The following is a 21,415-nucleotide window of genomic DNA, read 5'->3' as shown; positions in this document are numbered from 1 at the left end:
ATTTCCAATAAAAGTCTTCAGTTTTGGATGAAAGAAAGGGGATTTGGTTTGGATATTCCATTGCGTGTAAAATTTCGATGTATAGGTGTAAACTTGTTAGGTCATCAATTATTTGAAAAACCAGAAGCTATGCTAATAAAACACGGCACGTGGATATCGCAGCCGTGTTGAGTGGTCTTAAAAGGCTTTAAGGTTGCGATTGATTACCCGATTAAACATGGGAAGTATTTTGTATTTTTTTGTGTCAAGAACGAATTTGATAATTTGAAGGACTTTTAAGGGGCATCAGCCTTAAGGCAAACAGAAGACATTTTTTGTTTATTGGATACAAAAATGTTGATTGAAAATAAAATTATGGCTTATAACGAAGCCTAAACATATAATTTCCTAAAAAAAAAGTTGGGATGGGTATTGAATAAAGTAAATAAACTGTTTAAGCTTTTATTAAAAGAGTTATGAATTATGAGATGGTGGACATAGGCATAGTTACAGTACATAATTTTGGAAGTAGGTTTTTAGGTTGTTTTACGTTTAAAAAGGGACAAATTTGATTTTTAAGGCCCTCCTTTTAAAACTTTGCTGCATTAGGGTACGGTCGCGTAGTGAGCGACCAAGCGGCTGAGCAGCAAAAAATTGAAACATATGAAAATTAACCCAAACCCTGACCCACTGAGCGACAATTTTATGATATTGAAAAAAGGATTATTGAAAACCTGAGCAGTGAGCAGCAAACAACATTATATTTTTAATAAGCATGAAACGGATGAATCTATTCTCTTTAAACTTGGTATGTTAAAGTTTCTGGAGATTGTACTGATGAGTTTTATTTTTCTTAGAACCTAAACTAACTGTACCTGTAATATACCAATTTTAGAAAAGAAATATTTTCTCAAAAATGCCTTTAGAGATTTTAAAAAAAATTTCAAATGTGAGTGTGAGTTGTTGGAAAAAGTCAACCTTTTTACGAAAAAAGTTTTTTCGAAAGTCATTATTCACGTTGCCTGTCATAGATTTTCTTCGAAAGATAAACAGTTCTTATATACACACACGTACTTGCTCTTGCAGTTCAAAGCACTTTTATGTTAGTTTACTTGTAGATTTTAAGAGCTGGATGTATATAAATTTAAAAACAAATTCATATTAGGGAAGAGCCGACTTTTAGGGAAAAATTGTGATTGTAAATGAAAAAAAAATGTTTATTTGGAAAAAATAAAAATGCAGTTTTATTGCAATTGTTTTGAATATTACGTCGTTTAATCAAACTCGTTAGATCCGTTTTCGAGATATTTGGTTTAAATTCAAAAAATTTGTATGGGAGGTAGGTACACTTTCTAAGCGAGATAAACTTTCAGAATTCCATAAGAATCCGGTGTACCAAATTTGAAGAAAATCCATCCACCTGTTTAGGGGTGGATGGACCTAATTGCCCTATAGAGCAAGTAAAAATGTCAAGAATGTGGATTTCAATACGAAATTGATCGATGAAGTAAACTGCCTCAATTTATTTCTCATCAAACACTTAAAGCCATTTGTTCCTAAGCATTCTATATAGTTTTTGAGAAAATTGAAATATAAGAGAAATGCCTTTTTATCAGATTTTTGGCTGTTTTCGATAACTTTGCCAATATCAAAGATCAAAAAAGATTTGAGTTATTTAAGCTTTTTGCGTCTTAAAAATAAAAAATCACAATATACCCCTTGTATGCTCACCGCAGGGGAGCCCTGGTGGTGCAAGAAAATAAGTCCCCCAGAAACTAAATCCACTGAGGGGCTTGGTTTAATTAGTTCTCACGATTTGTATTTTCTTATAATGTCCTTTGTTTCGCTAACACATTTCTTTGCAGTATTTAAGTCACCCACGAGTATGTCAACTGCTTTTTAACTAAAAAGGACGCCATGAATGGATTTAATTTCCATTTAAAATATTTGGGTACCAGAAATGCGCTGACGAGTGAGTCTGATAAAGAAAGTAGTTTTTCAGTTTTTCAATTTTCTCAGAGAGACAAACGCAATCAAGTATTATGATAATAGTTTTATTTCAACGATGCTCGTCATGCTGTAATAATATTGTTGCGTTTGCCATTAGAATGCATTTCTCGTTGAACAACAGCTTCCTTTCTGATCGTTTAAGTAAGGTTACCATACTTGTCCTCTTTGTTAATAATATTATCAATCACACCATTGGACCTTTCTAAGCCACTAGCGTTTTTTCGGTTTGACAGCCATTCTTCATGGTAAGCCCTAATTTTGCCAAATTCAGTCTGTCATAAATTTAGATATTTCACTTTTTGAAATATCTAAACACTTTTATTTATTAAATCAATTTAATGGCTTTAATTGTAAAAAAAAACTGCTGTGGCCTTATTATTTCGCACCAGACTATTCTAATAAAATGATTGGATACAATACCCCATATATTTGTCTTCTTATTTTTTATAAAAGAAATAAAAAACAATATCCTTTATACATTTTAAAACGAATCAAATAAAATTGTCCTTATAATTATTTCGCTGAGTGTAACTTAATTTATAGAGCTTATAATTAAAATCTCCGTTTATTTGAAATATGATTGCATATGCACAAGGTCATAAAACATAGATTGCATATTTGATAAATATAGATTAAAATTTTTGTAACTTCTACTTCCAGCTCAAAATTTAATTTCAATTTTACTTCGAATAATAAACAACATCACCAATTGCAATAAAAATATATAAATTTATTATTTTTTTGTATTAATTATTTAAACGAAATTATATTTCTCTTCATAATATCCTAACATTTATTTTTCAATAATTTTTTTTCTAAATAGTTAATGTAACAGTTTCCATATTCTTCAAAACCTCTTTATAATTACTCAAAACAGGTTCCACCTCTTCCACCAAGAACTCTGTCACCTGATCACTAGCTCTGCCAGTGAAAGTTTTCGCATCCAAAATACTATCCAACTGATCAAGAATCGGAGCAAAGTACGAATCCTTACGAACACGTTCAACCAAATCATTATCCTTGCCAAACTGTTTAACCTGCGCTCCAGCTTCATGAGAAAGTACACGAATTTTCTCATGACAAACTTGACGATCTCCACCAGCTTTAACCATTGCCATGATGATGTTTTCTGTCGACATAAATGGCAATTCCTGAGCAATATGTCTCTCGATTACTCTCGGATAGACAACAAGTCCTTGGGTAATATTGAGTAAGGTCAGGAGAGCTGCATCAGCTGAGAGGAATGACTCTGACAAACTCAATCGACGATTGGCAGAATCATCGAGAGTTCTTTCTAACCATTGGGTTGCATGTGTATTAGCTGCGTCCATATAAACAGTAATCATATGTCTCGCTAAGGCACAACAACGCTCCGAACGCATTGGATTTCTTTTATAAGCCATTGCCGATGAACCAATCTGAGTTGATTCAAATGGCTCTTCGACTTCTTTGCGCGATGCAAGAATTCTCAAATCAGAACACATTTTGTGAATCGATGTTCCCAAACTAGATAAAGCTCCTAGAATCTCAACATCAACCTTACGAGTGTAAGTTTGTCCAGTGACAGCGTAAGGCTTTTCAAAACCCGCCAATTTGGTCACAAGAAAGTCAAGAGAACGAACTTTATCCCCATCGCCATTGAAGAGTGTCATAAAAGAAGCTTGAGTTCCCGTGGTTCCTTTAACTCCACGGAATCTCAAATCTTCACGACATCTCCTCAAAGCTCTTTCATCCATGAGTAAATCATGAATCCAGAGACAAGCTCTTTTGCCGACAGTTGTCAATTGTGCCGGTTGCAAATGAGTGAAACCAAGAGTTGGCAAACTCTTGTGAGTTTCTGCAAAATTCTTTAAACAAAAAATCACAGAAGCAACTCGAGGAAGCAATAAATCTAGAGAATTTCTTAGAATTATCAAATCGGTGTTGTCACCGACGTAACAAGAAGTTGCACCTAAATGAATGATTGGAGCGGCTAGAGGACATTGTTTGGCAAAGACATGAACATGTGCCATGACGTCATGTCGAGTGAGACGTTCTTCTGCCGCGGCAGCGGGAAAGTCGATGTTTTCAATGTTTTTTTTCATTTCTTCGATTTGCGACGAGGTGATTTCTAAACCAAGTTGCTGGAAAGTTATTGTTAGTTATTATTCTATTTTAATTTGTCATTGCCTTGGTTTGCTTACCTTTTCTGCTTCAGCTAGCCAAATCCATAATTTTCGCCAAGTTGAGAATTTATTTTGTTCACTGAATTGGAATTGCATTTCTTTGCTAGCATAGCGAGATGATAGAGGTGATTTGTAGCCTTCGTAGTTGGTTGCCATGATGTTGACTTGATGAAATTTGTACTAAGAATGAATAAATGCTTCTGGAAGATTAAACAGAAATGAAAATTGTTATCTTTTTAGTTGTTTTTGAGTTGTTTTTCTTAAAAAAAAATAAAAAATAATCTTATCGGAAACTAACGTGGGGGTATGACGTTATGTGTCAAGTTGACACAGAGGTTATCATGTGTTTTTGATGGGAGATGCGCAATGTGCGCAAATGTCAGATGGAAATTAACTAAGGAGCTACATGAGTATGATTGGGGGTGCGTGTATCATGAGAGAGAAATGAAGAGATGTCGTGTAAGAAAATATAACAGTTTTTGAATATCTTCAATTTTGGAGCTTGAGGGCCAGTTGTACAAACGTGGTTCAGCCTCGGATCAGGAACTTAACCCACCGATTTCGGAGGATTAGCTGCGGTTCAACTGTGGTTCAAGCATGAATGTGGCTATTTCTACATATATGAACCTTGAACCAGTGCTAAACTTCAGCCTTGCTACCGATTTCAGAAGATTAAAGTTGCTGATCCACGGATTAAATATTTGTACAATTGGCCCTGAGAGAGTGAAATTGTGACGGAATTTGTTTAATAAAAGTATTTTGGAATATTATGAGCTATCTTAGATATTTCTAAAGGTTTCGTATATTTTTATGAGGATAAATTGTTATATTTATGTAGTGTCATAAGAGACTTAACTAAAATTACCACAAAATAATTCGTTATTATGAATAGAGTACAATTTATATTGGTATAGGATATGAGAGAATGAAACAAACAACATTATTAATGCAAGAGTTTTATAAAGATGGCAATAAGCTATCAAACCGAATAGAATAATTTTCACTTTTTAGGAAGTTTTCAAAACTTGGACTCATTTTGGACTCAAAATAGGCTATCAATTTGTTGAAAAATTCCTTTTACTTGATTTTTTGCAACGACCTGCGGAAGAAACTAGCTCCACTTTGTGTGAGAAGTGTGAACTACAGCCGACAAGCCGTCAAGCTATCCGATATTGTTTTTTTTTTGCACGAGAACGAAAACTTGCGCTCCGAGAATTGATAGATAAGCTAACATTTAGGAGAGACGGACAAAATCCGGGAAACCCAAAATCCATTTTTCGTGGTTCCATTTGGGATTTTATTTGTTTTTGGGATTCTGGGTTTTCGGGATTTTATGTTATATGGATTTTTTATTTTCGGGACTATATGGGCTTTTAGGATTTTGGATTTTCTGAATTTCGGGTTTCCTGGATTTTTGATTTTCGGGATTTTAGTTTTCGGAATTTGACACCGACCCAAAACTTAAAATTTGCAAAAAGTTTAACGGATTTCATCTTGTAAGTGAGAAAAATATCTACTGAGAAAACCGTTCAAGAAACAATTGCTTACGCTAAGTGCACGAAGATAAAAGACCACATAGAATTAAGCGGATCGCACCTTAATTAAAGCGGATTTCTGCATGGTTTTTTGCTAAGATGACTTTCACCTTAAATTAAGGTTAAATGCGCAAATTAAAAAAAAAAAAAACTGGCAGCCACCGGGGATCGAACCTACAACTGTTGGGTTACAACGGCCAGTGACTTACCACTGTGCTATCTCAGTGTTGGAAATGAGTATGATAAACTGCAAGTAAAAATAATTATTTTTGGTCGTTTTTTTTTAAGATGAACATTCAAATTAACATTAGTTTACAAACGCATGTTTAAATGGTTATAACTTTTTTCTAAATCGTTTTTTCGACCTGAGGTGCGTTCTTTTTCTAACAATAGTTAACTATTGTTAACTATCGTTAACTTTTGTCGTTCCTAAACTACAAAATAGTTACGTTTTGTAACTATTTGACAGATGAACATCGTTCCTAAACTCGTTTTGAAGTGTCAAATAGTTACAAATCGTAACTATTTCCAACTCACCTCCATGATATGAGTTGAACACTTATGAGATTGTTGATGTGTCAAAGTGAATGTTTTGTTTTCAAAACAAACACAAACAATTTTTGTCTTTTGAAATATGCGGAAAAAATTAAAATAAAAAGAGAGTTTGGTAATTTTTTGATGAAAGATAATTTATTTTGAATAAAAAACAATTTTTTTTCGTTATGATAATGGAAATAAAAGTATTCTCAAAAGAAATTTAGCTGGTGGTTTGACAGTCTAACAATCTCTAACAATAAATCGTTCCTAAATGATTTGTAAAAAATCCAACGATTTCTAACAATGACACTTGAACAATAATTTTTGACATAACAACGATCGTTGACTATTGTTAGAAAAAGAACGCACCTCTGGGATGAAAACTCAGTGAACGAAATTCATTTTTGTTTACGTTTTTTGTCTTTCTTCCATAAAAGCGGTTTTATATAATTTTCTGGAATTTTTTTCTGAAAAAAAGTCACAAACCAAACTTGGGGTTCGCGCGAACCCCAAGTTTGGTTATTGCATTATTTTGCGTGGCGTAAACTAGGGTTAAAATAAGATGAAGTTCACATTAAATTTAACTGAGTTTAAGTGGAATCACCTTATTTTAAGCGGATATCACCTTATCTTAAGGTGATGCAATTTAATATGCGCATCATCTTATTTTAAGGTGACACTTTTTTCTCCGTGTAAGTTAAAAAAAAAAATTCTAGTATTCTCCACAAATTTCATCTGTCGAAAAATGTCATCTAAAATTTCTGAATCCAGAATACCCAGAATCCCAAAAATCCAAATGGATTTTACATTTTCGGAATTTTGAATATTCATTCGGGTTTTCCGGATTTGACCTCAAACCCATTATTAAATAAATTAAATAAAATTATTAAATATATTAAAGAAGGAATGAATGTTTGATTAACAAGCCAAAAATAACATACCCATTTTGAATCAATTTAAGTAATTCATACCTCTTTCAATCTAGATACACCACACGTGTTTGGGTCTTTCCCCCGAGGTACACAGCACGTGTTGGGGTCCATTTACACCGAGTATGATGGCAATTGCGGTTGCTTGTCATATCGTCAGTTAAATCTGAGTTTTATTAAGATAAGAAAAATACGAGGAGCTATACATGTATACACCGAAAAAAAAATTTGATAATAATAGCTATCAAATTAACATTTTTCAGTGACAAAAGTCGTCCAACAATTAAAATATCAATTTTGATATTTTATCATATCATTTTGACATTTTTTAATTTCAGGTGGGACAGTGAAAATTTCACTTTAACAATTAAAATATCATTTTGACATTTTTTTAAGTTTAAGTGGATAGTGAAAATTTCACTTTGACAATTAAAATATCAATGTTGACTAGATTTTACGTTTTAGTTTATTATAATGAAACCTATTTCTTTCCTTTTCATTTTTATTATTTTTATTATTTTAAGAATTTTCTTTCTTTTTTCAAAACATTACTCAAAGGGAATATTCTTTACAAAATAATGGTGATATTATTTTTTCTATTATAGGTGATATAATTGTTTTGTTATTTTCTCCCAAACTATGAGAAGTAAAATCTTAGTGCCGATCAAATTTTCTCAGTAAATCATACATTTTACTTCGAAAAAACACAAAGCGCCTTTAAATTAGTACACATTAAGAATTTTGTATTTAATATTTTTCAATAATTTGGAATGAGAAATTGATATGAAAAAATGATAATAAAATATCAAAAAAAATTTCCAAAATGTGACATTTAAATATCATCCTGATAATAAAAATGTTGTTTTAACATTTTAAGTATCATAAAACACATTTTATAGAGCATTTTTGGCTGATATTTAAAAAATGTTAATTTGATATTTAAAAAATGTTAAATTGATATTGGTTTTTTTTTTTCGGTGCAGATATATTTTTAAGATAAGAGCGTTACAAAACGTAAAAAATAAATAATAAAAAGAGACAAAATTTAAAAAGTAAAAAAACAAAAATAAATAAAAGTTGAAAAAGCATGCATCTGACTGAAAAACATTTGCATAATAAAAAAAATTTTTTATTGCAAATAAAAATATTTTGCATTAAGAAAAAATTAAAAAAAAAAATCAATGCAAAATGTGTGCATTAAATATTTTTTTTAATTATTCGTCGAATTTCTTACAATTTTGACTATTAGTTGAATAAGTTAATGTAAGGTCAAATAGTCAAAATTGTAAGAAATTCGACGAATAATTAAAAAAAAATATTTAATGCACACATTTTGCATTGAATTTTATTTTTTTCAATGCATACATTTTATTTTTAATCCAAAATATTTTTGTTAGCAATACAAATTTTATTTGCAATGCGAATATTTTTCAGTTGCAATAACATTTTTTTTTTTTTTAATGCAAAATACATATTTTTGTTCGCAATAAAAATTTTATTATCAATGCAAATATTTTTCAGTTGGAATAAATATTTTTTTTTAATTGAAAATTTTTTTATTTGCAATAAAATTTTTTTTTTAATTTGTGATGCAAAACAAAACCATTAAAAAAAGATTTTTTACAACCCTGAATTTTACTATTTTTTGCTATTTTATAGTCAATTTGCTATAGAACTATCTTTTGATTATAAAGCCTAAATCCATTTCAAAATAAAAGCTTCTAGCACATAAGACTTAACAGAAAACAATCACTATTGGTGACATCAGTCAAGGTTGACTCTTTTATACCATACTTTTTTTCATTATAAGCTCTGGTTCCTTGAGATTTTTTTAAAGATCAGTCAGTAAAAATCTAAGTCCCATTTAAACAATAAAAGCTTTTCTTAGTATTCGGGCTATATCTTGAGTAATAAACGACTAATCTGAACAGAAAAGCCGGCGGCGGCGCCTGGAAGCTTCTTCAAAATCTATGGATAAATTATAAAGATATGACAATTTTTGTAACGATCAATATTTTCTACTTTTTCTGTTACTTTTTGTCTATAACTTGAAAAGCAAGCCGAATTTGAACATTTTTACCAATTAAGTTTTGGTAGATAATTAAATTTTCTATCCATGTGTATCCTTTTAAAAAAATTTAAAATTAAAATATTGTAAAAAAACTTAAAAAAAAAACTTTACAAAAAAGAGAAAAAAACGAAATTTTTGAAAAGTTGTTCTAGTGTTTTTTGCTTATTTACTCAGCTTAAAGGCACCAGCTTTTCTGTTCAGATTAGTCGTTTATTACTCAAGATATAGCTCAAATACTAATTAGGCTGGAAAAAACAACGACAAAAAACTTTGAAAAATCATATCTCGAAAACCTATCCATAAATATTTTTTTAGATAAGATTTTTGAGTTTTCTGGGCTCAAAAATATACGAAAAGTGTAACGCCACTTGGTGTCCAAAAAGTTTTTATTTTTTTGTAAACTAGGGTACCTAATTGCGTCTTCCCAATTTTACTAGAGAGCCTATATCCTTTTAAAGCACCTGCAAATAAGTACAATGCAAATTTTCTGTAACTTGTACCTAAAGCTTAATAAAAATAAAAAGTTTATTCACAAAAATTATTCTAAGTTCAAAGTCGATAATCAAGTTGAGATTTTTCATAACTTAAGTGATCACTGATGACTATCAATTCCTTCCTGTGTTTCAAATTTGCAATCATCTTTGTGCGTTAATAAAACTCTTTATGTCAGTACCTATGTACTTTGAGCTTTGAATTAAAACAAGTTTTTTTTTTTAACTAGGTGCGTGATCAAATCTTTTAAGTGATTAATTTATTTTTAGAAATAAAAACTATCATTACCTGTCACATAACTGTTAAAACAAAGCTATTTGATTTTGTTTATATTCTCACTTCTCGATCATCATCAACAATCGTGGAAGTAAAAAAGTTATTGACTTTGAGTCTTCTCTTAGTCATTGCTCGATATTATATCTTTATCTTTGTGAACCTTTGAAATCATTATACTGATGTCTCCAAGCTTCTATACCAGACCGGTGTCACAATAATTGCAAATCTTATCTGCAAAAAAAAAACCTTATCACCTACCTCGGACTAGGGTTATCACCTGCGGACTAGAGCCCCAGCCACAAGCTATAACAGTATTGCTTTTGCACTTAGTGTGTTTTTATAAATTTAGCTTTTTCAAGTGTCAAAATAAACAGTCTGGACGATAAATTAGCTAAAAACTGACCTTTGAGATTAGGAAAAATTTTCATAAGAGCTAGCAAAAAGCCTTAATTATTTGCAAATCATAATCATTAAAGACTTGACTTTCATTGTGAATACTAGTCTTCGGTTCGTTAGAATAAAATTATTAATAAAAATGCAGTATTTTCTACGACTTATGGCCTTTCTTTTGTACTGGATTGGTTCCAGATTACAATTTATTATAAAACTTTGTAGTGGCATTAAAAAAGAACAGATTCCTGAATTTAATAGTGAAATATTAGGCCTTTCAGCTTTGAAATTAGTTCAAAAGCTTAAAGCGTGTGAAGTGCGTAATAAATTAATAGTTTTTTATCAAAATTTTCTTACTCACAAGGTTATTTATTGTTCGTATAGATTTCCTCTGAAGAAATTGTAAGAGAATACATTAAACGTATTAAGGCTGTAAATCCTATTTTGAATGCCGTGGTTGATGATCGTTTTTCGGAGGCTGTCGAAGAGGCTAAAAAAGCTGATCAAGTTATAGTTTTGACAGCTAATAGAGATGAGCTTTTTGAGAAATATCCTCTCTTTGGAGTACCTTTCTCTGTCAAAGAGTCATGTGGTGTTGAAGGTAAGTTAAAACTTGATTGATTTCAAGACCATACAATAAATCAGAGCCTTGAACTTTTTCAGGTTTATCACATGTCGTTGGAAGTCATTATCGTCGTGGTATGAAATCTACAGAAGATGGTGCAGCAATTCAACTTTTAAGAGAAGCTGGTGCTATACCATTGCTTGTGTCAGCAAATCCAGAACTTTGTGTTAGTTGGGAAACTCTTACATTTACTAATGGCAGATGTAGTAATCCATATAACACACAATATACACCGGGTGGATCTTCAGGTGGTGAGGGATCACTTAATGGAGCTGGAGCTACTGTTTTCGGAATTGGATCTGATTTTTGTGGATCAATAAGAATACCAGCAATGTTTAATGGAGTTTATGGTCATAAACCAAGTGGTGGTTTGGTTTCACCAAAGGGACATTTTCCAAATACCAATCAGGTTGGTATGGAGAAAGTGTTACAAATGGGACCGATGACACGTTTCGTAGAGGATTTACCACTTCTTTTGGATATCATTGTTGGGGAAAACTCATCGAAGTTAATTGATAGTACAGATATTGATAAAATGAAGGTAAGAAAGTTAAAATCTATTAATACGAGTTATCAAAATAATAATAAATGTAGTTAATACAAACATTACCTACCTATAACATCAATATAAGTTACAAATCTTAAGAAAAAAGGTTTGTTTTTATCACGTACCTATAGGTAGGTATGTTCCATGAAAAAAAAACTGTCATACTGTGACAGATGAACTCCCGATTTTTTTTAAAACTATCTTTTTGACAAAAATGATATACATATAACAGCCTTAAGCTGGGCTGCCATGTCACACGTTTTTGTGCAATATGAGTTATTGTATACTACACAGGGGCTAAAAATGTGCTACAGATCATGGCACTACACACCTTTGCCTGTCAAAACCAAAATCTTAAAATGAATTCCCAGTCAAAGCTATAGCATTTTCAATAATTGGAATATAAAGGGTTTTTTGTAGGTCTAATGGTTTCAAAAACATTGCTTTTCAAATACCAACAACTTCGTCGAAATTAATTATTTTTAATAGTTAGGTATTGTTAGTAAAAGTAGATAAGTTTCTAAAATCCCACCACTCATCCAATTTACGAAGTGGTTTTAGTGTTATCGTTATTGTCAGTATCTTTAGAACATGTAGAAAAATTGTTGTGAATTTAGCTGAAAGGCAATATTGTGCTTTTACTGGACTTTTATAACATTTTTGGAAAACAATTTATATTTGGGTTCAAACTGGAAATAACATCTCCATTTGAGGCAAATAATTTTAGGCATCAGCGAACAGGTATTAGTCGCAAGTAGCCAGATCTGAATTTAATTTTTATATTCATTTGATGCATATTAGAGTAACACCAGCGTTTCCACCACTTTATTATAAAACTGCCAGAAAAAGGTTCAGTCCAATAAGGATTCAACATCGGAATGAATGCTTAAAGGCCAAACGTTTCGTAATAGTAAATATATTTCTTTGTAAATTCTACATATAACTTGCCGCAAGTTTGACCAGGGTCGATAATTTGTGAAACCAAAAAAAATCATAGTAGAATGAAACCCATTGGAAAAGGTGGTGAATATGATGAAAATTAAAGGAAAAATAAATTACGGGCGAGCCGAGTTCGGGAAGTGGGTGGGTTGAGTTTTTAATAGTAAAAAATGGTATATCTCGATTTCCGGCAAAACTACAAATCCTATAGAAAAAAGTTGTATGGCAATGTTGTAGGTAATAAAAAAATCTACAACTTTTGTATCAACAATTTTTTCACATAACCTCAAAATGTATGTGAAAAATTAAAAAAACCGAGTTTTTGGTTTTTTATTTTTATCTTTTTAAAAAACTAAAATTTTTCTACGAAATATGGTGAAAACTTACCTTATTATGTCCCGAATACACTGTAATTTATTTGATTTAAAATATTAATTTGTTCACCTTTTTTTGACTTAATACCAAAAAAACACCCTAATTTTCAATCGAAAATTCACGTGTCAAAATATCAGCTTTTTTCAAAAAGTCGGTGAGCATTTCGTTCTTTAAAATGTCTATTTTCTGATGTTGTAAAAAAAAATTTACATTAGTATACTATAGAACATGTTCTAGTAAAATTCAAAAAATGAAAAAAGCTTGAATTCGAAAAAAATTTTTATCATTGTTTACAATTTTGGCCTATTTATTCAAATTTACACTTTAATTACTCAAAAAACGTAAGATTTCATGTAACATTGAGAGGTTTGAAAAAAAAAAAAACACCTCCAAAACAAAGTCGCTTAAACGGCTTATATCTTGAGTTCTATTGATCGCATCATCAAGATTGAAGTTTCTACACGTTTATACAAAGAACTGCACAATATAACTAAGAATAACCAAATATTACTAAATTGGGAAGTATCGGACTGAGTGTCGAATGGATCGAAAGATATTTGAAAACATTTATTCCAGATTTTATTTTATTTTGTTTTATTTTATTTCTAAATCTAAATTATAAAACGGTATTTGTACTTTATTTACAGATTTTCTATGTTGATCTTTCAATGCGAACCACAGTTTTACCAGTAACCAGCTCAATAAAGAAATCAATTGAGAATGCATGTAATCACTTTTCATCAAGGGGTAACGAAGTTCAAAAGGTAATGCATCTAATTCATAAATATAAATTATTTTTTTTTTTACTAAAATCATATTCAAATTTTCAGCTTGAAATAAAAGAAATGCATAATTTATTGGAAATTGTTGCTGGCAAATTAATGTTATTTGTACCACCAAGCATACATACAAATTTGGCAAATCCTGAGGTAAGAGTTTTAAACAAATTTACAAACAAATAAATTAAGTAAAACCTTTTTTGTACCTTCAGGAAAAAACTACAACTATGGCTGAAATTGGCAAGCATTTCAAAGGCAAACCAATGCACACACTTTCGGCTTTATATTTCCAATCTCTTTACGACTTTAGATTTGCTCTTCCTATATTTCGCTCAGATTACTACATCAATATAATGGATGCACTTGAAACCAAATTAAAGGTAAACCAATTTTTTTTTTGTACTATACTAATTTAGTAAATTTTATCTAATATTAAATGTTTTTTTTATCAGGAAACATTAGGCAATGATGGTGTTCTTTTCTTCCCAACTTTCCATCGACCAGCATTTTTACACAACACTTCTATAATTCATTCCCCAGGAACTGTCCTAACTGGAATTTTTAATGTTTTAGGTTTACCAAGTTTGCATGTTCCAATGGGTTTGGATAAAAATGGTTTACCAGTTGGATTCCAAATTGTGGCAGCTCCGCTTGCAGACAAAAATTGTTTCAAAGTTGCTGTAGAACTTGAAAAAGTTTTTGGTGGATGGATTCCTCCATCGAGTAGTTAATAACCATATATTATTGAATTTATTAATATAACATATTTATAACTTAACTTAAGATAGAAGTAAAATAAATAAATTATTACAAAGGCTGAAATAACTGATTTTTAATGAAATTTTGTACACATATCGGTTAGGTCTGAGAATCGGCCAACATCTATTTTTCATACCTCTAAATTGTTAGGGTGGTCCAGCCAAATTTTTTTATATCTTCTTGGAACGATCTTTTCGAAATATTTTCTGTATATTTTTCGGCCATTCGACCAACATGAATTTTCATATGATAAAATGGTTAGGGTGGTCCAACCAAAAAAATTTCTATTTTTTTTGGAATGATTTTTATGAAATTTTGTACGAACCTACATATATATCGGGTAAGTCTAAAAATCGGCCAACATTTATTTTTATACCACTAAATATGTAGTTAGGGTGGTCCAACCATGTATTTTTTAACGATTTTTATGAAATTTTGTGGGTTCATCGGGTAAGTCTAAGAATCGGCCAACATCTATTTTCATACTATAAATCATTAGCGTGGTCCACTACAAATTTTTTTTTTTTAACGATTTTTTCAAGTCCTGGCCTTATATTGTTTTCAAGGGGTTCAAAAAAGTTAGTTTTTCAACTTATATGAATAGTCTAAATTTGTAATATTTCATATTCTAAATACAGACAATTTAAGCCTACAAACATCAATCTCGATAATACGATCAATAGAACTCAAAAAACACATTCTTTTATTTATAAAGACCTGTATTTTGATGTTGTGACTCGATTTTTTTTGGAAAAGATTGACACACTCCAAAATTGGAAGTAAATAGCAAAAGACGCGTAACGAAGTATGCCGGGTCAGCTAGTTAAATATATAAATAAGGCACATTCGATTTATCTCCTTCAAACTCACATATTTTACAAAGTTTCCGCTAATAATTGAGAAACTTTAATGACAAATGGATGACCAGAAGAATTAACTTAAACTTATAAAAACACCTGATGAGCAGCTAGGTACATATTAAAAAAAAAAAAAAAAAAAAAAAACAATTTTTGTTTGGAAGCCTTAGTCTAAATGCCACTCCAATAATTGCCTGTTTTGCTTACAGACAGGTACGGCACCGCCTGCAAGATCAACTCTGGGTTCATGAACCTTACCTAATCAATGCAAAATTAATAATTTAATATTTGCATATATCATATGAACCCAGACATAAACTTTAATTAACACCTTCAATTGAATTCTTACAGCTTTTGTATTATTTTCATTCAATGGCTAAAAAACTTAATCATAGGTACCTTTTTTGACAGTGAACTCCGAAGTTTAAACTCATTTATTTTTAAGTATCATTTTAATTTATTATTGTCGTAGACAACGAAGGATTTTGGGATTAAATATTTAGTAGGTAATTCTTGGTTATTAAAATATATGTGTCATTGGATTTGGGTCTGAGAAAGCTTATTGAACGAAATTTGAGCTTATACAGTGTGACCAGATTTTCAGAAACCCTAAATAAATAGTAAAAGCTCTTGTTAATTTTGTTAGTACTTTTCAGCTTTATTTTTATTTACCATTTAATATTGAACAAAAATCAGTAGCCTCAAAGGTTTAAAAATCAATCAAAATTGTCACTCGCTTAAAAATACGTACATTCGTCTTCTTTTCACACAATTTCGATCCTGACATTGTCATTTCAAATCATGTTTTAAAACATAATCCTTTCACAACAATATTTTTTTTATGTCAGCAACAAGCATTAAAATACAAGTTTACCCACTCATATGGAATCTTCTTAGGCAATTCAACTTTTACAAAATTGCTAACACTATTATTATATTCCCACTTCCAAATGTGACTCTTAACCAACAAAACAACTGTTGACTTCAAATGGAAGTTTACAACAACAACAAAAAAACACCATCTCCTAAAGAACATTAAACTAAAACACTTCCATTGTTATCAAGCATTCATGTATACGAAATTCCACAAAAAGTCAAGTACCCGACTGGAGCTGCACTTTACAACCAGTTGCCAGTTGAAATAAAAAATTGTACCTACGTTATGATATTTTTTATGTCTGTGCTCTGTGCGGTTCAAGTGACCAAACCTGTCTGCAAATGGTATAGAAGTAAGCTACCATTATTATTTACCGGTGTCTGGTTAAGGTAGAATAAAAAATAAAAAAATAAAGAGTAATATGACCAACATATTTTGTGTTGAACATTTACACGTAGAAAAAAAAAATAAAGAACCATAGCTTAGAAATTTCCACTCACTTGTGAACCCAGTTTTTATGAGTATTTTAGTGGAAGGAGAATATTAAAACCAAGTTAAATTTTAACCCGAGTTAAAATCTAACCCGAGTTGTAATCTAAAAACGAGTTAAAATTTAACCCAGGTTAAAATCTAACTAAATTTAGGATCTGACTCGAGTTAAAATCTAACCCGAGTTAAAATTTATCCCAAGTTAAAATCTAACCAAGATTTAAAATTTAACCCGAGTTAAAATCTAACCCGAGTTAAAATTTAACCCACATCAAAATCTAATCCAAGCTAAATGTAACCCGAGTTAAAATGCAACCCAAGTTAAAATCTTACCCGAGTTAAGATTTAACCCAAGTTGAAATCTAATAAGAGTAAAAATTTAACCTAACTTAAAATGTAAACCTGAGTTAAAATCTAACCCGAGTTAAAATGTAACCCAAGTTAAAATTTAACCCGAGTTAAAATCTAACCCGAGATTAAATCTAAACGCAGTTGAAATCTAACACAAGTTAAAAATTAACTCAAGGTGAAATCTAATTCTAGTTAAGATCTGATTCGAGTTAAAATCTAAAGTCAGTCTAAAATTAACCCAGGTTAAAATCTAACCATATTCAGGATCTGACTCGAGTTAAAGTCTAACCCGAGTTAAAATTTATCCCAAGTTAAAATCTCACCAGATTTATCAATCAAAATTTAATCCATGTTGAATGTAACCCGAGTTAAAATGCAACCTATGGTAAAATCAAATTTGAGTTAAAATGTAACCCGATCAAAAATGTTAACCTGCGTTAAAATCTAGCCCGATTTAAAAACCGAGTTAAAATTTAACCCGAGTTAAAATCTAACCTGAGTTAAAATTTAACTAGAGTTAAAATCAAAACCGAGTTAAAATTTAACCCGAGTTGAAATCTAACCCGAGTTAAAATTAACCCAAGTTAAAATTTGACCAGAGTTAAAATTCAACCCAATGTAAGATCGAATTTGAGTTAAAATTTAACCCGAGTTAAAAACTAACCCGAGTTAAAATCTAACCTGAATTAAAATTTAACCCGAGCTAAAATCTAACCTAGATAAAATATAACCCGAGTTAAAATCTAACCCGATTTTATTTAACAATTTTCAAGATTTAACTCTTGGTCAACTGAATAAACTCATAAGAGATAAGCTCACTTTTTTTTCTCAGTGTACAAGTTGTCTACCCAAATTCTATGTTCGCGTATATTTATATGTAATAATTATTACTCTCTGTGTTACAAACGAATCAGTTGTATACTATCCATATCCCCAATCCATTTGTTGAGTTTTGCAATATAAAAAAGCTTTATTGAATGACCTTCTTAGGTCGTTGCTGCACTCTTCCTGAGCCAGTTATCCTGAGGCTGAGAGACTCTTGTCAATCTGGTTGCCTTGGGAGTTTTAGTGGCGTGTAGTTATTTCGAATGCTTGTTTAGGTGCTGTAACAAGTCAACAAAAAATAACTCAGTTTTATATATGTGGGATCATAAATCAATTTTTATGATGCTTATTTTTATTATTGTTGTTGTTGTTTTGTAGGCTTTGTGGAAAAGTTGGTAAAGTGTTTACTTGGTTGATGGTTGTCAAGCTTATGAAAATGTGTCCAATAGTATGCAATGCATTCATATAATGCTGTATTTATTTTAAGATTGCTAATTAAAAAACTTTGAGACTTTAAGAAACTTCCAGTTATAACAAGTTATTGGGTGTAGGCGATTATACACAAATAATGTTCTATGTACGAAATAATTTATGACAGCTTAGCGTTTGCAAAGCATATGAACTTTTGTCTAACTTAAATGCTAGACCGTACTTTTCTTTCCGAGTGTGGTAATTAAAGGTCAACTTTTCCGATAATTACTAAAGAGCATTTAGATTTTTCAATCAAAAAAAAGTTACACATACGCCACCGTGACCCTGTAAGTTTATGTGCTGACCAATTAATAATAGGTATTATCAACTTTTTTTATTTTGCTTCGATTAGCTTAATTGCTTAAGTACTTCTGTGTCAACCATTACCTTCAAATACCACTTTAAGAAAGAGCTCTTCAAATTAAAAAAAATGATCTCAAATGTGATCTAATACCTATTAGTACAGGTAAAATAGGCATTAAAAAAATTGTTACACTCATGAAACTTGGCAAAAAGTTTGCTTTTGGGATAAGAACCAAGTAGAAAAAAAGTGTATAGAAAAAAGTTGGGTGGAAGGGTGTTTTTCGTGGACAAGAGGGAGGGGTTGAAGGTCAAAAATATACAGAAAACAATTTTTTGGTCGAATATCATCATATGACACATGTTTTCAAGGTATTTTTTGATGCTGAATCTAATGACATAAAAATAAAGTCAATACGATTGCTCTAACAAAAGTTATTGCCGATTAAAAACAAGGGTGCTTCAACAAGTAAAATATAATTGAAACCCATGTGAAAAACATGCTACACTGATAAAATTCGGGATGAAGGTTTTAGATAAAGCAGGGACAAAGGATTCATAAATTTCTTAAAATTATTTTTGGTGAAAGGGTGTTTTTTTGATGGGTTAAGTTGTGTGTGAGAAAGGTATCATAACAGCTAACTAATATTTTATTAATTTTTAAAACTTGGTGTAAATGTTTTGGTTGGTATAAGAATTAAGAATCTATAAAGTGTACAAAATGATCTTGAGTGAAAGGGTGTTTTTTTTTTAAGAAATGATGAAAATCGGAATTAGTACCACAAAAACTAGGAAAAAATTGTTACACCAATGAAAATTGGTAAAAATGTTTCGTTTATAACAGAAACCAAGAACCCAAACAGTCTATAAAAATATTTTAGGTTAAATTGTGTTTTTTTGGGAAATAGGAAAAAATCCGCGATAGGTCCGATAAAATAAATGGTATAAATGGTACCCTTACAAAATTCATTAAATATGTTCTCTTTCCCATGGGAATTACGAATAATGTAAGCTATAAATTTTTTTTATGTGAAAGGGTGTTTTTTTTAGTGTGGAGAAAATATGGGTATATTTGAAAGTGTGTAATACAAGAGTAATATTAGTGGTATCCTATTGAAATTTAGTAATTATCTTACTTTTAAGATAAGGTTAAAAGGGTGTTTTTTTTGAGTGAAAACAAAAATGATGGGTCACCCAAATGAAATTTGGTAAAAAAATTGATTTTGGGATAGAAAGCAAGAATAAAGAGTTTTCATAAAAAAATTTTGGTGAAAGGGTGTTTTCTTCGAAGAGACAGTAAAATCTGCAATTGGTCCCAAAAAGCCAATGATTCACGTAAAACGTGTAAGAACTTATCTATAAATGCTTAATTTGTCATCAAAACCATAAATTAAATGAATCATTGGCTTTTTGGGACCAATTGCAGATTTTACTGTCTCTTCGAAAAAACACCCTTTCACCAATATTTTTAAAGAGCCTAACCTTGCGCACTGTCAGTTTTTATTTCATGGATCCATAGGGGCTTATTTAATAGGCTTAAACCCGATTTCTCACCATACCTGATTATTCTTTTTAGCGGAGTTATTCAAAAAAATGCATTTTTCATTTTGTAAAAATAAGTGGAATCGTTATTCTTGCTTCACATATTAACATAATAACATTCACATTGGTATTATAATTATATATAAATTTCATATCAAACACACATAATTGTGAGACATATAAATATTTCGAGTTCAGATTTGATCAAAATGTCGAGTTTGATTTATATTACTAACCTTTAACTTGACCTGATTTACTTCCATATCTCCAATGCAAGTCCCAACGAAAAACAAAACCTACATTATAAACAATTTGATCGCTCTTGAAAAATAATAATTATTTCTACTTATCACAACAAAGAGTTCCTTGTCAAAGCTTTTTAAATGTTCTATATTTTGCTAATAGTGCGCTTATCAATGTTTTAACCTTATCACTCAACTATCATACATTCTTTATTATGTTTATTCCCCGTTTTAGCAATAAATTTTGTTTGCCTCACCCAATGTCTAAACTATATCTATATTGAATCAAATTAAAATTAGAAATTAAAAAATAAAAATCAAATTTTCCATTGAATAAATGGCTTCAAATATTAATCGGTTTTCTATTGAATAGTTCATCCAATAACGACTAAATAACAATGAAAAAGTAATAAAATTATCATAATTTGTTGAGTAATATAATTTTTGTTGACAATATTTCTACGTAGTATTTTTTTAAACAAATTAATTAAATTTTCCAAAAACAGTCGTCGACCACGATAAAACAAAATTAATTGCAATAATTTTTATTACTTAAAAATACGTTTAACTATTATGTGTGTGCATTAGACAGACATACCTCTAGATTGTTTACAAAATAAATGATCGGTTGGTTTCAATTTCAACAGAAAAAAAAGCTTTTATGTAGAGAATATCATAAACAAAATGATAGACATATAGAAGTATGATGATGATCGTTGAAACTTATAACTGTATACACTATTATAGAACTTAAAAGATACTTCACGTAAGTCTATCCATAAATATCAGTGTCAGATTTCATAACATTCAGCTGTTTAAATGCAAAACTTGTTTCTAATAAAAGTCAAACCACTCTAAAATTGCGCAACTATATGGTTGAGGTGCATTCTACACACTTCTTGCAACGAGCTTTTTTTAAAAGCAAGCATGTAGCACCTGCTAAAGAACATTGCGCCGTGCTTCGTCGATTTTGGGAAAATTTTTAATTTGTGGTGGGCATAATACCTTTACTTACATTTGCAACTGTCAGGGCCGGACTAGCAAGTGAGCTAT

At 30.6% G+C, this 21,415-nt stretch overlaps 2 protein-coding genes across 5 annotated transcripts in view; one reads left to right on the top strand and one right to left on the bottom strand.

The window, feature by feature from the left end:
• Positions 1-2,698: 2,698 nt before the first annotated feature.
• Positions 2,699-21,415, bottom strand: part of LOC129917179 (adenylosuccinate lyase) — a 73,462-nt gene continuing 54,745 nt past the window's right edge. Inside the window, exons 1-3 of one of the 4 annotated variants that reach the window (XM_055997567.1) lie at positions 4,453-4,513; positions 4,173-4,351; positions 2,699-4,112 (exon numbers count right to left, since the gene is read on the bottom strand). In XM_055997567.1, coding sequence (XP_055853542.1) covers positions 2,805-4,112; positions 4,173-4,310 — 1,446 coding nt within the window. In that variant the 5' untranslated portion in view covers positions 4,311-4,351; positions 4,453-4,513 and the 3' untranslated portion in view covers positions 2,699-2,804. Of the gene's footprint in view, positions 4,113-4,172; positions 4,355-4,452; positions 4,514-21,415 lie in introns of those variants that run through there. The other 3 variants (XM_055997566.1, XM_055997564.1, XM_055997565.1) reach the window with 3 other exon arrangements.
• On the top strand, positions 10,095-14,474 carry LOC129917178 (fatty-acid amide hydrolase 2-A-like). The gene is made up of 7 exons (XM_055997563.1): positions 10,095-10,700; positions 10,769-10,985; positions 11,048-11,550; positions 13,518-13,634; positions 13,701-13,799; positions 13,862-14,029; positions 14,102-14,474. The coding sequence occupies exons 1-7, from the start codon at positions 10,530-10,532 to the stop codon at positions 14,378-14,380; spliced, it is 1,554 nt and encodes a 517-aa protein (XP_055853538.1). The 5' UTR covers positions 10,095-10,529; the 3' UTR covers positions 14,381-14,474.

This window comes from Episyrphus balteatus, chromosome 3, assembly GCF_945859705.1.
Source record: "Episyrphus balteatus chromosome 3, idEpiBalt1.1, whole genome shotgun sequence".
NCBI classification, from domain to species: domain Eukaryota; kingdom Metazoa; phylum Arthropoda; class Insecta; order Diptera; family Syrphidae; genus Episyrphus; species Episyrphus balteatus.
The sequence above is the reverse complement of the archived record's forward strand: the minus strand, read 5'-3'. Positions and strand labels throughout refer to the sequence as shown.

Coding starts and splice junctions, on each gene's coding strand:
- LOC129917178 (XM_055997563.1), top strand. CDS start 10,530: ATGCAGTATTTTCTACGACTTATGGCCTTTCTTTTGTACTGGATTGGT. Junction 10,986..11,047: donor AGAGTCATGTGGTGTTGAAG/GTAAGTTAAAAC, acceptor GAACTTTTTCAG/GTTTATCACATGTCGTTGGA. Junction 14,030..14,101: donor CACTTGAAACCAAATTAAAG/GTAAACCAATTT, acceptor TTTTTTTATCAG/GAAACATTAGGCAATGATGG.